Source organism: Eulemur rufifrons, chromosome 24 (assembly GCF_041146395.1).
Source record: "Eulemur rufifrons isolate Redbay chromosome 24, OSU_ERuf_1, whole genome shotgun sequence".
Lineage (NCBI taxonomy): Eukaryota > Metazoa > Chordata > Mammalia > Primates > Lemuridae > Eulemur > Eulemur rufifrons.
In genome coordinates this window covers 34708403-34719577 of record NC_091006.1, presented here as the reverse complement: position 1 = coordinate 34719577, position 11175 = coordinate 34708403, and the positions used below count along the sequence as shown (strand labels likewise).

General features: G+C 37.0%; 1 protein-coding gene across 3 annotated transcripts in view; it reads right to left on the bottom strand.

The window, feature by feature from the left end:
• The window catches only part of GABRA4 (gamma-aminobutyric acid type A receptor subunit alpha4), a 61727-nt gene that overhangs the window by 34134 nt on the left and 16418 nt on the right, over positions 1–11175 (bottom strand). For 2 of the 3 annotated variants that reach the window (XM_069457367.1, XM_069457366.1), the window contains exons 5-7: positions 10968–11050; positions 8227–8370; positions 5137–5289 (exon numbers count right to left, since the gene is read on the bottom strand). In XM_069457367.1, the coding sequence (XP_069313468.1) occupies positions 5137–5289; positions 8227–8370; positions 10968–11050 (380 nt within the window). The remainder of the gene's footprint in view (positions 1–5136; positions 5290–8226; positions 8371–10967; positions 11051–11175) is intronic. The other variant, XM_069457368.1, reaches the window with a different exon arrangement.

Genomic DNA, 11175 nt, shown 5'->3' with positions numbered 1-11175 from the left:
TATGTCTGTCTATCTAATCTATATTATATAGTTAAGCCTGAAAATTCCTGTGGGGATTTACTATAATATCCATCTTAATTGATTTCATATACTGCCCAGGACAGCTCCTGAAGATGACACACCACGTGTTTGGGGATGATGATGATGATGACAATGATGATGATGAAGGCATCTAAACGGTATATTCCAATCCATGCTAATCCCCAGCTGAAAGGCAAATAATACATGTTCAACCAAACAGTAGTGAGCCCATGCAACAATAAAGGAATAATAATATTTTGACTTAGGAAAAATAACACTGTCTCCTGAACTCAACATTTGATTGTATTCTGCCTCGTACTGTTCTCCTTTTCATGTATATGAGCTTTGTTCCCACAGCTTGATTATGCACAATCTCCTTGAGGGCAGACAAGCCCAATACAGATTCAAGATCACTGTAATATTTCACATAGTGCCAGACACACCATATAAATGCACAGGAAATAAAAACTCAGTTTTCCAGTTCCTCGCCAATCTCTTTTCTCTGAATTCCACTCCCCTTCTAAATCTTGAATGCTTACAATGTGAAAAATTACAGCAATTGTGCAGCACATGAGCTATAGACCATTTTAAAACATTCCATAAACTATACAGAGAAGGAAATTTGAAGATTCGGTTGTATTCCCTTTTCAAAAATTGTTGTGATACTGTTAACATTTTTATTAGCTTAAAATAGACCATAAAATGAGTTTATTCAGATTTATAAGTATTTATATATCTATGAAAATGCAATATTGTGAATTTATTGGACTTCATTTCAGAAAGAGATCTTAGAATATTCAAGCCTCCATTCTGAACCAGAAAAGTGCCACCATTCCCATGCTGGCTGGAAGATATAGGAATAAAGCATAAAATAACTAGAAAAAGTTTTAGCTACAATGTTAGAAGATAAATCAAAATTTTTCTTTTTGTTCATAACAATTTAAGTTTAGTAGAGTATTAAGAATTAAAAAATGCTCTATAACTTCCTTAGATATATAAGCAGCATTTTTCCTCTAATGTCATAGAAATTATGCTGAAAGCACTTAGAATTAAAATATAAACAGTGCAGTGCAAATAATACTACTACTCAATATTCAGAAAATTCTACAGAGACTCTAACCAAAAGAATACTCAAATTTAAATATAAGCAACTTAGAATCCCCATGTTACTTCGAACATTTTGTGTGTGTGTGATAGAACAGTTTTCCTGAGAATCAGTAGTGTCTTCATCTTCTATTAATGTCAAGTAAGCAGAATACTAATGCAATCATGGAACCATGAATCCAAGAATTATTTTCCAATTGTCAAGGAAGATAGATTGCCAGGTTCATGGCTTATTAAATGGTACTGTGGACACCAACACACAAAAACATTGGCTACGTGGCTACCTTCCCTTTCTCATTCACTGTTTTGAATCAGCTTGATTTTAAAGTTTGTGGAATACCGCTCCACACTACTGCTACTTTATGACTGTTGGAGAAATTAGGAAAGTAGTTGACATAAACAACTGGCTAAGTGTTGAAAAGTTGCCACCTCTCCAGACATTACAAAGTTCTCTCTGTCCGCTGTTCAAATTTGAAGACAGCACTAGTGTGACCGAGGTGCACTTACTACTTATTACACCTGGTTTTAGGTGGAGGATTTGGTTAAAGACCCACGGAATAGCAAACAGAAACCCACCCTTCAGGGTAAGAATCCATGCTTCCTCTGCATCTAGGATGACAATACATCTGTCATACATGGCTTAGGCGGCATCTACCCTGAAAACATTTCAAATCCATAATTTTTTTTGACACATCCAAGTAGAGATGCCAGTCCCTGCATTTAGAATGCTGAATATGCACCATATTGGCTGGCCCAGAAGCTGGGAGAGGATGTGTAAGAGTAGGCTAAGACTGTACACAAGAGTGAATTTTTGGCTGGCCACTCTTAGAAAATGAAATAGCAATGATTTAGAATGCCAGCTGGCATTTACTTGTGTTTAATGTTTTACTGTACTGGAATAATTAGAAAACTTAGACGCATACAGCTTTGGAGATAGAAGGCCTTTGGAGAGAATTTAGCACACTCTGCTCTTCATATTTACACTGATGTTATTTGGTTTTGTTTTTACATGGTCTCTAGCGACATCTCTGACTCAGCAAATTCTCTCCTTAATGAGCGAAGAGAAAAATGAGAGTTAGACAAAAAAAAAAAAAACCTAGCCCAGAATCAATTTTCACCTAAATGTCACATGAAACATTAGATTGCTAATTCCCCTAAAATACTTACAACTTAACTTTGCTAGGAAAGTGCCATCCTAGACCCTAAATGATAGTCTCATAATTACCATTCTTATAAATCTTAGGTCTTTGAAGACGTAATTATTGGCATAATTTCCCTGATCCACTGAACCAATCTCTCAGCACATGGGCACAAAACATGCATAGATTTCAAACGAGAAAACCTATCCACAAAGTATTGTCAGCACACGTCCAAACAATCTCACCCAGCAGCTCTGGAATTCTCCACAAGCCCCCACCCCTCCCGTGAAGATAGAATGGCCAAGCTCCCAAAGTTAGACAGAAATGGCCTTGGGTCCACCACTCACACTATGTGATTTTATACAAATTTCTTAATATCTTTGAGCCATTTTCTTTATCTATAAAAAAATTAACAATGCCTACCTTGCTGAGTTATTGTTAAGGTTGAAAAAGATGACTCCATCAGTGTATGGCAAATCTGTTCATCACTGGTAGCAGTAATACCAGTATCCTTACTACATGCTACTTACTTGGATAGGAAATGTTGGGTGAACATAGCTGTAATCAATGCTACCCCTCCCCACGCCACTGGAAATTTCTATCTATTATTTGGGGACAAGTGAGACAGAACAGTAGCTGTCAGTTTGTAAACAATCAAGAAAGCATTCAAAGCTCATCAACCAATCACAAAATATGGAGGACATTCACGTTAAACTATAGAGCAGCGATTCTCAAATGAGGTAGATGGCGGCATAGAATGTCATATGAATGAATAACACTTGAATAGTATCTATTTCGTTCTAGGCATTATTTCAAGTGCTTTGTCTGGATTAACTCGTTTGATCCTCACTGCAGCCCTATGAGGTAGGTACAATCATTCATCCTGGTTTAACACGTGAGGAAACAGGCCAAGGTAACTCACTGAAGGTTGATAGCTAGTAACCTGCAGACCCTGGGGTTAGAACATAGGCTGTCTGTCTCCAGAGTTTGCATGGACGACACCAACATTTCTTCATTAGAAGCACCTATGATGGGTCAGTATTTTCGGTTCTAGAAGATCTTTAGGATCATATTTAGAAAAATATGTATAATATTAAATGCTTTTTTATTTGTAAGGCCTAATAGAAACTTACAGTGTTCTAAAATTTTTTCATGATAATAGCTCCTAAAATATTAATATTGTTCATGCTAGGAAAAGTTAGGGGACTTTGATCAGGTGCTTAGTCTCAGTAGATACTTCCTGCCCAGTCAACCTGCTTCAAAACAAGACGTGTGAAGACCCAAGATTAGCATGATTGTTAAATGAGATAATGAACAACAAGAACTTAACAGAGTGCATGGTAGTACACACTAAAAATATTTGTTTACTTTAAAACACTTAAAAATCAAGGAAACCAAGTCAGAACAAAATAGATCTTCTCTACATAAAAGAAGTATGGGAGAAACTACGTAACATGAAGTAAGTGGTCCAGATACCCTTACTGAGTGCTGTATGTAACTCCTCAAATCCTCTCTAGTCTAGCAGCGAGAGTTGTATTATCACAATGTTATGGATGAAGAAAATAAATGGCAGATTTAGGTTTAAACCTCGGCTTGTTGGCATCCAAAGCTTAGATTTGCTTTTTTCTCTCTTTCATTTTCACACTTATATTTAATGGCTAAAATTTATTTAACAGGTTCAATGTGCGGTTATTCTTTAATTGAACCCTCGTAACTCTATGAAGCAGCAGCATCATTCTACCCACTCACTGCCTTCCTGAGATCACACCCTGTCTCCAGCACTGACCCTCTATGGGTTTCTCCAGTGTGAGTCTGATACCTTCTTGGGTTAGTCTAAGATTAAAGGGAGGCTGGTGGTCTATGGAGGAACTACCTCCATGGGGGCATTTCGGTTCCACTGAGGACACTAAGACACTCTTATCATCAGTTCTTGAAAACGATGGGGAGGTAGGGTGAAGGGCTCCCACCCTCCCCAGTTCCTTCTCATCAGCATCTCTCCAGCTATTGTGTGGTAAGATATATAACACCATGGCTGTGATCCTTCCAGACAGGAAAGCAAAGGGAAACTGACATCTCTGACTATACCGCCATTCCTGAGCAATTCTCATCATTTTCCTTTTTATCACACCACTGAACGCTTTTGTTACTCACAATGAACAGAGAAAGTATAGAGAAAGACATGAAATTAAATAAATGTAATCATAACAAATTTTTCTATTTAAAAGCATGACCAACACGTAAAAGGCTTATAAACACTTATACAAATTTTAAACTCATATGTTCTGAACTTCATATGATTCAAAACACCCTACTGTATATAGGAAGCCACTAGAAAAACAACAAAAAAATGTTCGCTCAAAATTAAAGTATGTAGATCGATGAGCTTCTAAACTAAGCACATCATACCCTCAAATTCAATGCATTTAAACCATTTGCACTTTGTTCCTCTTTATTGTTTTAAGGCTTTCATATTCATTCAGCCACGATTTTTATTTAGTTTAAGCTGCAAATGCATTTCATGTTAACACCTCGACATAATTTGAATTCAATCACACAGCATTACACTAGAGCCCAAGAATATCACCAAAAGTGAAATTCTGTCCAGAGTTATCTTCGGTTTTCGCCTGCCTGGTTCTCAACAAGGGAAATCTGATACACGGCCCCAGAGAGAGGGGGTGGACTGCCCCTATCTCCCCAAGCCCTAATACTTTATGTTGGCTAAATAAAAATAAAAGCCTATATGATTCTTGCTTCACTACAGTCTGATATAGTAACGTTCAATATTTTCTTAGAAATATCTAAGGGCCATTCCCATGAATCACGATGAAAATGTAATGCGAACAAAAACACTCAAGAAATGACTTGGAATTACCAAATACAGTCCTAGCTGGAACTGATTCTTTATTTATCCAGAATGAAACTTGAGAAAGAATCACGGTCATAATGCACGGAATATAGGTCTGAATCATAAAATAACCCATCTTCCGTCTGAGGTGGAAGTAAACCGTCATAACAATATATTCACCTGCCAAGAAAAATAAGAGGGAAATATGTTATTGGTACTGCGGGTAATTATTCAATGGCTTCGTAATCATACTTCAGACTAACAAACAGTATTCTAAGCAAAGAAATTATCTTTTGTGCATAGCAATGCAAACATCAAGAAGCATGTAGTTTCCTAACTAGGGAGAAAATGATATTGAACATTATTACACAGAAAAACACTTTTTTCCCCATATAGTGATTAAGTGGTTTAACAAATTGGACAGTAACTTTTTAAAAATTCTTGCAGTGCTTTCTATTTTGGTGGTCTAATATTGCTAAAGGAATTAGCTTTCATTTTCAGCATTTTTTAAAAGCAGAATTTAGAACTAACTTTTATGGAAAATCACTAAAAATTTTTGAAATGCACATACATATATAAACATATACATGAAAATATAAAGTTTAATTTTGGAAATATCTTTTATTATAAAATTTATTCACATATATTTCATACATGCACACACAAGCTTAGAGAGAGAGGCTGCCTTAGTTTTAGGAAAGAGCTGTATTTCTGAATGTTCTATATATGAAGAAAAATACAAATAGACATGTATAACATAGAGGCATATATAACATCCCTGAGTTTAGCATATTTTATCAGTATTTAGACAAAAACCTAAAAAGCTAATAAGTGTAACAAACCATAAGATTTCTGGTAGCTGCTGATAAATATTTTCACTGTTCCATCTGAAAAGAACATATTAAAAAAGTTACTTAGGAAACAGTGACCTTATCCATAAACCTCACGTCCTCCAAGCCATGTTTCAAATCCCACTTGCAGACTGGAAAATGAATGTCTTTAAAACATATTTTTTCCTGGACAGATGAGAGGCAAACTTCCCTGTTAGAAAAGCTACTGTATAGTTTCCTAACTGATGTGAGGAGGGTTTTCTCAACATGACAACTGCCATGACAGGTGTTGTAAAGATAAAAGTCATGAGACTTTAGAAAAGAGGAGCAGAGCCATTGATTTCATGACAAAGACAGAATGTGTGGCTACATACAAAGCAGTTTTAATAGAGAAGACTGTAGGCTATAGACTACATTCCTTTTTTTTTTTTTTACAAAAGCTCATACATTAATTTTATTTCTCTATAATAAATTTCCCTCATTTTATTTATTTTTAATTCTTTAAACATTTTATTGAGGTATGATTGACATACAAAAGGTTGTACATATTTAATGTGTACAACTTGATTAGTTTATAGATAAGTAAACATCCCTATAACCATCACCACAATCTATGCCATAAACCTATCCATCACCTCCAAGTTGCCTCCCACCTTCTTATTTATTATTATTTTTTGGGTAAGAGCACTTAAGCTCTATTCTCTTGGCAATTTCCTAAGCATACAATATGGTATCGTAGGCCCTACACCATACAGTAGATCTCGAGGACTTATTCATCTTGCGTAACTGAAATTTTGTGCCCGGTGACTGATATCTCCCTATTTCCACCTCCCTCTGCCCCAGCCCCTGACTCCCAGCATTTCACTCTCCACTTCGGAGTTTGACTATCTTAGATTCATCATCCCTTGACATCACTTCTTTATCAAGTTTTCCTTAAAACAAAAACAGAACAAAAAATCTTCATCATCTCACACCTTTTTTCCAGACATTACAACTACTCATTTTCTACTCATGCAGTCTTCGCATTCTGATCTGGCTTTCAAGAACTTTTAAGAACATGAACTCAGAAAACAGAATGTTCATGCTTGGATCTTGGTTTTGCTATGTGTTAACTGTACGACTCAGGCAAGTTACTTAAATGCATTGTATTTAAATCTTCCTTGTCTGTAAAATGAATGTAGTAATGGTGTCCACTTCATGGGGCCATGAAGATAATTCAACGAATAAATAAATGAAAAGAATTTAGAATGCTGCCTGTCAAATGGTAATTTCTGAATTAATTTTAACTCTTGCTATGGTCTGAATGTTTGTGGTCCCCTGAAATTCATATGTTTAAACCTAATAACCAGTGTAATGATATTAGGAGGTAGGCTTTGGGAAGTGATTAGATCCTGAGTGTGGAGCCCTCATGAATGGGATTAGAGCCCTTATAAAAGAGGCCCCAGTGTGAGTCCCTCTCATGCCCTTGAGTGTCTCGATATGAGGACAGAGTGAAAAGGTACCATTCTATGAAGCAGGAAATGAGCCCTCACCAGACACTGAGTCTGATGGCACCTTGTTCTTGGACTTCTCAGCCTCTAGAACTGTGAGAAGTGAATTTCTGTTGTTTCTAAGCCACCCAGTTTATGGTATTTTGTTATAGCAGCCCAAATGGACTAAGACAACTATAATCAAAATAATATTTTTTTCTGATGATATGGGTATATAAGGAATGGTTTTAGAACAAGCAATAATCAGCCAATTTTTCCCATTAAATATGATAAAAACTAAATCCTATTTTTCTTTCTATATACATTCTAAAAGCAAATACAAACCAAGAATTATCAATAATAACCATCCACCTTTCAGTGTGACAACTTTAATGTATACTCTTAATATACTTTTTAAATTAATTTTTAGATTTTGGTTTACTTTGGAAAGAAGGAAGGCAGCACCATGAAATTACACAAAATTAAAAAAGATTTTTGAAAAGCTCCATGAAAATAAGACTTCCTGCCTCATAATTTGGTTGAAAACAGTGTTAACATATTTTATTACTGACTTTTCCTTTTGAAGTAAGAAAACCAACTCACTTTTCACATATTACCAAGTCAGAATTTATTTTAAACTAAACTAAGATTATAAATATAAACAAAGAAATTCTGAGCTGTGATTCATGCATCAATTCCATTTCTGGAAAATTTTTGTTGTTCCCCTGAAAACACTAGATATTTCAGAGAAAAAGTGAGGACTAAACTCTATTGCTAATGCCAGGTAACATATCGCCTTTAATCATTAAACATCTCACCGGTAATCGATTTGATGGTTTCACTTGATACTGTTTGGCCAATCAAGTCATACTGAACTAAGCTGGAAGACTCCTTTGGCACCTCAACTGATTTCTCAGGACCTTTTGTCCAAGTATAGATCATTTCGCTCTTTGGATATGCATCTGCATAAGAACACAGAATGTGGTTAGAATCAGTTTTCCTTTTTCACCCACGTTGGTGGTCCACGCTTAAGAAAAATAGTACATGTTCAAGAAAGATGAAATAAATACCAACAATGTTCATTATGATTTATTCAAACATGTTCAAGATTCAGAAAACTGTAGAGATTAAATAAATAGCCTTGCAACTCAACAGGCTTTACTGCTTTTATGCCAAAGAACTGGGGGAGGAGAGACTAAAACTGAGGCATCTGAGACGCTACGTATGCACCAACTCGCTTGGGTGTTTCCACGTTAGTAGCATGAGCAGCTGGAAAGCAGACATACTAAACCCATAGCAGTTCTGTCAAACCCCTAATTCTTTCACTTCTAATTCACTTCCAGGGCTTGACCAATGCTAACTTCTACCCTAATGCAGCTCTGCTATTTGGAAATGGACCAGATGCTGCCTGTAATAACACAACAACAAAAACAAACAAATCCTACTGTTGGGAGAGCTCTCCAGGGGTCACCTATTCCACACTCTGCCTCTGGGCAATACTCACTCTGTGTGGGAAAACCATCCTACAGTGACAACTGCTTTGCCCTTTGGAAAGCTCTCCAGGGAATATAATTACACAACCAGTCCCACCACCCTTAAGCTCTTACCATCAGGACATTTTCTTTTCCATCTTCAACAGATCCCTCCCCGTGGCAATTTGAGCCTGTTTGCTATTATTGGGCTTTCAGTGCAAATGGAGCCCAGCTGCTTGCCCGCCAGTCCCCAGCACAGACAGCTTGGCTTATGCACAAGGAAGTTCAAACGAATCAAAATAAACTGTGTGTCCCCTACGGCCCCACCCCCGGCCAAACCTTCCTAAAATGGCTAGAGCACAGTAGTTCTTTGATGGAACCGTTTCATTCTACAAAAGGAGTTGATAGCTAAGAAGACTATCTTTATAAATGGCCTTGCAAAGCGAACGGTAAGGCTTGCCTTGTCATTTAGCATTATACAGTTATATGTCAGCATTTATCTCCAGAAATATATTCACACTTCATTAACCCTTCAAAGCCCCTGTATACTATGTTCTTGTCTATGATATTTTAGACCAGGTATCCTTTTCTTGGCTACCCTGCTAGCTCTTGCTAGAATAGTCTTCTCTCCTGGGTTTCTCATTCCTCTGAATCGTAGAGTTGAATAGTGTTTTTTTTCTCTTTCCAAAGCACTTAAGAATCCTCACTTGCTGAGTATGATGTGTCTCTTTTGAATCCTCGATCTGAAAGCATCAGCTTCCAAGGTGGGATATCTTTATTCCATATGAGCCCTGACTGAGTCCCAACCACGCTCACTCTCACAGAAGAATGTTTTCTATGAGAACTAGAGGGAAGTAGGGGGTGGAAAGGACTTTCTCTAGATAAGAACTATCTTGGGTGAAATTTAAATGATTACAGCACAAGTGGATTTTAATTCTGGCCCCAGTGAGATCACCCTTTCTGTTTCTTTCTTCTCTCATTAAATCATTGGTCAGTGAACAAATGACTGTAGCTTCAAGCTAGCCCACTGAATATCGTGATTACTGGGGGTTATAAAAAGAATGGCGACTGCCGAGTCTCATTAAGCTAAGCAGCCAGCGAGGATAACAGCAGGCAGCAGTTTCACAATCAGTGCGACTAAGAATCTGAAGCAATAGTAAAAGCCAGCATCTATTTTTGGTAGATTCTGATTGAATTGAAAAATTTGAGGCAGACCTTAGAAAGGCAATCACATTTTGCTTCCATCTCAGAGAAGGGAGCTTGAGGAAAGGAATCTTATATTCTTTCCTATCCATTCATCTCATCCTCTTGCCTTCATCTCTACAAAATTTCCCAAACACACGTATGTACACGCACTTTCTCTCCTAGTACTATCCTAGTCTAGCCCACCACCCTCCTTGCTGCACTTGTGCTATTGCTCCAACTCTTCCACTCCAGCCTCTCTACTACCCAGTCTCCAATGAAAAGTTAAATTATGAAATGTCAATCAAAGAAAGACATACCCTTTTGTAAAATCTTCCAAAGGCTTCCTGTAGCTTTTAGATAGAATCCAAACTCCTTCATGTGGTCTACAGGGCACTGTCTCATCTCAGACCACATCTCTTACTATGCTTTTGTCATGTTTCAGCCACTTTTACACTAACAATGCTGCTTTTGTTACTTTAACCTATGCCATGTCAGGAAGCCCTGAACTTTCTTTGGACTTTTCTCAAACCTGCTATACAGGACTCTACTTGCAACAGAAACTGTTAGATTATGTATTTATCATTTGTACTTCCCATGTCACACCACCAATACGTAGAGTTCAGAGGTCCCTAAATTTCACCAATGATTATCAACCAACTAATTATGACTCAAACCACCTAGACTATCTGTATAAATAGGCTTTTGGTTTTTTTTTGGGGGGGAAAGAGGGTTCTTTTTATTTATTTTAAAATATTAGTTAATAAACATTCCCCTAAAAGTCAAACCTCAACAGTTTTTGTCATGAACAATGATTTAAATGTTGGACTATGAAAAATATTATACCTACGTATCAGCTTACTGAAGGAATCATAAATTCTAACAACATCTGTGTTATAACTTACAACTCCCGAATTTCAAAGGGCACGCGTGACCGTCCATGGGAAAATCCACCAGTCTCATGGGACACTCCGCACTTATGGTGAGTCTAGGATGAAAAAAAAATGCAATTAAATGAAATCAACCTTTTCTTAAAAATAATGTTATAGATTCTAAATCGAGAAGACAGGAAGGAAGGAAAGGAGGGAGGGAGGGATGGAAGGAGAGAGAGAG